At 38.1% G+C, this 6,209-nt stretch overlaps 1 protein-coding gene across 1 annotated transcript; it reads right to left on the bottom strand.

Moving 5' to 3' along the window:
• Positions 1–739: 739 nt before the first annotated feature.
• TSBTYPE2 (tryptophan synthase beta type 2) lies at positions 740–4,462 on the bottom strand. Its single transcript, XM_078587549.1, has 6 exons — positions 4,285–4,462; positions 3,876–4,176; positions 3,511–3,727; positions 2,550–3,087; positions 2,021–2,119; positions 740–1,218 (listed from the first exon to the last, which is right to left on the bottom strand). Exons 1-6 carry the CDS (start codon positions 4,337–4,339, stop codon positions 953–955), a joined length of 1,476 nt encoding a protein of 491 aa, XP_078443675.1. The 5' UTR covers positions 4,340–4,462; the 3' UTR covers positions 740–952.
• Between the last annotated feature and the right edge of the window lie 1,747 nt (positions 4,463–6,209).

The raw sequence follows: 6,209 nt of genomic DNA, 5'->3' as shown, positions 1-6,209 counted from the left end.
CTTCTGTAGAGAAAATGTGAAGTCAAAAACTGATTTCCCATTAGAAGATGGATAACTGTGTAGATCAAGGATGGATTTGAAGAGATATCTCTTGAATTAGATCTAAGGGTACAGAACATTTGAGCTTGTGTGATTAAACTTCTTTGACACTTTCTTGGTATCTTATATTGAAATTTGTGCCCCAACAGTAGGTCAAGGTGAACAACATTCTTGTACGGTCCATTTTTTTCTTGACAGTGCAGACCAGAGATTACATGACTTACAACCAAGAAGTTGGAGAAGAAGCACCAAACCTAGTCTTTATTGGGAGTCACAGTGTGAATACCTTATTAACTAGCCTTTTTCCCTAACCTTTTATAGGTTTGATCCTAGAAGATTGTCATCATACAATTTAACATAATTTTACTTTTACACCTTCTTAACACCATTTAATTATTATAAAATATCTAAAAATATCAACAACATAAAACATTTCTAACAGTTATTAAAGATATGTTTATAGAAAATTCACTTTTTCAATACATGCCCTTTATGGCTTCGACCATTAGCCTCAGTGAAAAAGTTATTTTAATACGTGTTGCATTATTTTAAGACATGGTTTATCAATTGGTAATGATAATATGGAGAAAAATAATAAAATGCAGATTAACTAGAATGTAATCATTTTACAAGTTGAGCTATGAATGCATTGAAAAAACAACATGAAAGAAATAGAAAGAAATCTGTTGCACTGACTATGGACACATAAATGGTTCTTGAATCGTCAGTTTGATCTGTGATTACACCTAAAAAAATAAAATTTACACCAGAACAAAGTATGGAATCCCATAAAAAGAGGGTCAATAACCATGCCAAGGAAATTTCGGTCAGTCACTTCCTAATTCCAAGAGAATCCCATTATGATGGATTAACAGTACCATCAAGATTGGAGATAAAACAAATATATACCTATTCACTGTGAGAAAAGAAGAATCCTTGAAAGAGATGATCTCACCTTCTCTTGGGTTTCACTAGAGTAAGTCAAGTCCTTCAAGTCGCCTTGCAAGTACTTTTCATAGGAAGCCAAGTCGAAGTGGCCATGACCACACATTGCCATGAGGATGACCTTGGATTCTCCAGTTTCCTTGCAGAGTTTTGCTTCTCTAATTGCAGCTGCAATGGCGTGGGTTGGCTCTGGTGCTGGGATCACTCCTTGGGTTCTCGCAAAACTGAGGGCCGCTGCAAGTTGGTAATTAAACGGCTGAATAACAGTAAGAAACTTTGTTTGTATAACATCCATTATGCATATTCTCAATTATCCAAAGCTCTCAGTTTTAGTTTTTAAAATCGTGATGCCTCGTTCAGATGATCACAATCCTTTTCTCACATGGGTCTCACCGGAGGACCTACCGCGGATGAAAAAAAAGGGCATTTATATGAATAAGTGTAATGAGAGAAAGAGAGAGAGAGAGGTAGATAAATAGCTTAGTTATTTTCATTTATAAATAAATATAAACGTATCAGGAACAGACTTTAGGAGATATTATAAGTAATCACATTCTACCATTATGCACAGCCAAGGAAGTGAAATACTTGATTGGTTTTCTCCTATTCATCCGGTATGAAGTTTCCCCCTTATGTTCTTGCTCAAATAGAAAAAAGAGTTGAAGAAAGCTTTCTCAAATAAAATAAATTAACAAGAGAGTCCTTTTCCCTTGCTGGTGCATGAAAACAATTGTCTTATCATTGAGCCAGAGGTTAAAAGATAAATCGGTTGGTACATGGATGAAAACGTTTGCTTCTAATCACATGTAAAATACTAGGAAAACAAGAGTGGCTTCCAAATCATTCATTTATTTGTCTTTTGACCCATATGCATTTGAAATGGTAAACATGAGTTGCTCTTAATGAAATGCCAGATGATCACCCATAATATCCAGTCTAGATGAAGAGAGAAGACATCAGACTGTCAAGCCCAGCAAACAGTCTATGTAAGGTGTCATAAAGTAATGATCCCTGCAGGAATGATCCAAAAACTTGCCTTCAAAACACTCATTCTGAGCGATTGCAATGGCTTCCATGAAACCCAGCTCGTAGATGTGTGAAATCAGTGGTGCCATTCCATGATAACGCAAGCCCCCTACAACACATAATTTGAAATTTAAGGTTCTATAACAACAGAAAAAAAGTTGAAGAATAATTATGAGAAGAACATTGAAGTCGGATCTGACCAAAGGAACAGATGCTTTTTGATGAAGAGAAAGAAGAAGAGATGATGGATCAAGAACAGACGGAGGAATCTATTCAGAGGGAGCCAACTATAAATTCAGACGTAGGAAGATGACTACAGGGAAAGGGGATTGCCGTGTGAGATAGGCGACCAACCTGTCAGTTCTGTTTCTACTCATTCACTGTCTGGCTTAACAGAAGGCAACAGATATTTGAAGGGGAGATACCCCCAATAAGAGGTCTTAAATACCCCTTATGATATAAAATGATGGGAAATAGCCCTTTGGAGGAGTTTAAAGTCATTTTGAATGAGTACCATTAACCCAAATCTAGATGTTTACCAGCGTGAATTGGATCAGGAATGAAGTCATGCCCAAGCGTATGCATCTTCATCAACGGCGTCAATCCTGCCGTGTCACCAAAATCATACGCATAAACACCTTGAGTGAGTGAAGGGCACGCCGCTGGTTCAACCGCCCTGATGACTGGGTTGAACCTTCCCTTCATCTTCTCCCTGATAAATGGGAATGCTAGGCCTGCAAAATTTGATCCGCCTCCTGTGCAGCCAATGATCACATCTGGGGTCTCACCCACCTCCTCCAATTGCTTCAAGCACTCTTCCCCAATGACTGTCTGGTGAAGCAAAACATGATTCAGAACGCTTCCCACGCAATACTTGGTGTCGCCTTCTGCTGTGGCGACTTCGACAGCCTCTGAGATTGCAATGCCTAAGCTCCCAGAACTGGAGGGATCCTGTCTTAGAATTTCACGGCCAGCCTCAGTGAGAGGGGAAGGAGAAGGATGAACCTTCGCCCCCCAAGTTTCCATCATCATCTTCCTGTATGGCTTCTGATCATAAGAGGCCCTCACTTGCCACACCTGGTAATCATGCAACCTCACCACTTTGTCACTAAGCCAATGAATCTTCAAGTTACTAAGAGAATTCAACAGAATCTCAATGTTACCAAGTCATTAAAGTTTACAAAATAAATAAAGGCATGACTTTGCAACCGTCTCAATGTTACAAAGTCATCGAAGGTAGATTTCCCAGTTACAAAGTAATTAAAAAGTTATCCAACCAACGTATCAAAGGTTCGAGTTTGGGTTACAAAGCTAATTAATAAATCTTCAAGTTGCAAGGTTCATCTAAATCTTAATGGAATGAACTCATTGACGATTATGAAGTAAACAAAAGATCAACTTCAGAAGCAGAGTAAAGGTGCATCTTAATGTTAAAACGTCAATAAAGATTCAGAAGAAAAGCATGGAATGATAAAAAAGCAAGTTATCAGTTTAAATTACCTCACAATCAAGACCAAACAATCCTGAAGCAAAGGCCAAAGAACTACCCCATTGCCCAGCCCCAGTTTCAGTCACCACCTTGCGGACGCCTTCCTGAGCATTGTACCAAGCCTGCGGAACCGCTGTATTTGGTTTATGAGACCCTGCTGGGCTGTTGCCTTCATATTTGTAGTAAATTCTGGCAGGAGTTTGCAGGAGCTTCTCAAGCCTCCGAGCTCTGAAATTCATGAGGTGGGCTGTAATTTCTTACAATTTAAACAAATAGAGATAAAAAATTCCACGCTGGGCCGGTTGATAGCTTTGAATCTGAGCAATTTCAATGTTATTAACGTTAAATAAGCAGGGAAGATAATCTTGGACTGTACCGGATCAAAGGAGTAGGACGCCAAAGGCTGTAAATGTCGATGACTTCCTCTGGAATGTCGATGAATCTCTCGTTGCTCGCTTCTTGCTTGATTAACTCCATGGGAAAGAGATGAGACAGATCTTCCGGCTTGAGAGGCTCAAACGTCTTCGGATGCAACGGAGGAGGCGGCGCCGAAGGCAGATCTGGAGCAATGTTGTACCACTTCCTGGGAATTTCGTCCATTCCATTTTTGGCTCTTGCGCTGACCCGGAATGGAAAAGATCGGCCTTGATTCTTGGAAAGTAATGGCTTCCGAGCTTCTGCGGGAAGAAAATGAAGAAAATTACAGTCAGGGGAAAGGAAGAACTTAAAAAAAAACGGAGGGAAGGAAATTCTGAACTGGAACAAAATTGATGAAATCAAAATACCAGATTCATAGCAGCGCGGGGGGGAACAATGGATCAAAGGCAGCCTGATCGTCATTGTTTTGAAGTCGGATCGAAAGCGCTGTCGGTGGGCAACCTCTAATTCAAGATCACTCGCTCGTCCAGTTTTAAATTTCAATCCAAAGCCCACTTTCAGTTTATAGAAACATTACATTGTTCATTATCGTTGTGCCTACTCAAATTTCAATCAAAAGCCCATTTTCAGTATACTCTAACATTACATGGTTCATCATATTTTTTTGCCTATTTAAAGATTTATAAAAAGAACATATATCCTTTATCCAACCTCTAGTTTGTATGCTTCGGCGGCGAGTAAAGATCAATTTGAATGTTACGAAGTCAATTCAGATTCTTTTGACTACATAAGATTTTTCCTTTATCAGAAGAATAATATTATCCAAGTATTTTTTCATTGGCCTACTGCTTCCACTGTTAGTATGTTAATTGATTAAAAAGTCGACAGCACGGCTACTACATTTAATTGCCAAGGAAGGAATTCAGAGTATGTTGTATTTCATCATAAACCATGAAATTTATTTAGCAGTATGTGTGGAGTTGACCTCTTATGATTATCCTCCTGTGATATTTATCTAGCTTTTTCTTTTTCCTTTAATTTTTAACTCTAGTGGGTTATCTGTAATACTCATTGATATATGAGTCCATTTGAAAATCAAACACAAATGAATATAATATGTATCATTTCACAATACTTGCATGATGTTCAAGTATCAAATAAGCTCGAGTAGTCATTGACATTTACATGGGCCCTTTATCTTCTTCTTTTTAAAAGTTTAACAGATTCACGTACATCTTGGTGGGGATTCCCTTGATTATGAAAAGGAATCAAATATTAAAGATTAGAAGATAATTTTATTCCTTTTATCTTTATTTAATTAAACATCCTAAATTTTAAAGAGAATAGGATAATTTTATTTAGAACTAAATTGAATGCATGGATTCCCTTGATTTTGGACAGGTCAAAAGACATTCACCCAGAAGCTATAATTTAATGATACCAAACATATACATAGGAGAAATATACAGTAAACCAAAGAATATATATATTATTTAATGCAATATATAATTTAAATGTAATATAACTTCTTTGATGAAATCCATACTTTCATTAGTCCAAATGAACATGTATGGACCGATTCAACACATCCATCTCGAGCAGTGTATATTTACAACATAAAAACCATATGGAGAAAACACAACAGCCAGTTAGTGTCTTAATTCAATAAAATTTACATTTTGAAAAAAATATGTGATTATAAAGTTTGTTTTTCATATTACTGAAAATTTAGCAAGCATAATACAGTTTATTGTATTATCTTAATTCACAAATATGCATCTTACCATTATAATTTTAGTTATTTATGAATAAAATGAATAGACACATATTATGATGGGGCACGCCATCGGAGATAGTCGACAACGTCGTTCGTGGTGCCGGCCACCGTCGTCGAAGATTGGGTGAAATCTCTCAATTTATCACGTTTGTTTTTCGTCGTTCTTTCTCGTGTTTTGTGTTTTTCCCATTCTCGTCGTTGTGTTTTCGTCGCGTTCGCGATACGTCCCGTACGCCCTTCGTCGTCGTCAAGGGGAGGGGTCCTTCGCTATCTTTGGATCCCCGCCCTTGTGCCTTCATCTTTGGTTTCTTTCTTTTGATTTTTATTCTGTTTTAATTTTCTCCCCTTTGTTTTGTAATGAGGGGGCCCATTATATAAGGGCCCCCTTAATGGACCCTCTTCCCCCTTGTTGACCCAGCCAAGGGGGCCCAATTGACCTCTTCCCCTTTATAAGGGAAGAGGGGGCGCCCTAGCTTCTCAGACCAGGAAGAACAGAAGAAAGGAATTCGTGTTGCATTTTCTGGTCTCCCCCTTCCATAGAGAAGAGATTCCAGA

Source organism: Wolffia australiana, chromosome 15, assembly GCF_029677425.1.
Source record: "Wolffia australiana isolate 7733 chromosome 15, ASM2967742v1".
Lineage (NCBI taxonomy): Eukaryota > Viridiplantae > Streptophyta > Magnoliopsida > Alismatales > Araceae > Wolffia > Wolffia australiana.
This window is presented reverse-complemented; position numbering and strand designations above follow the sequence as displayed.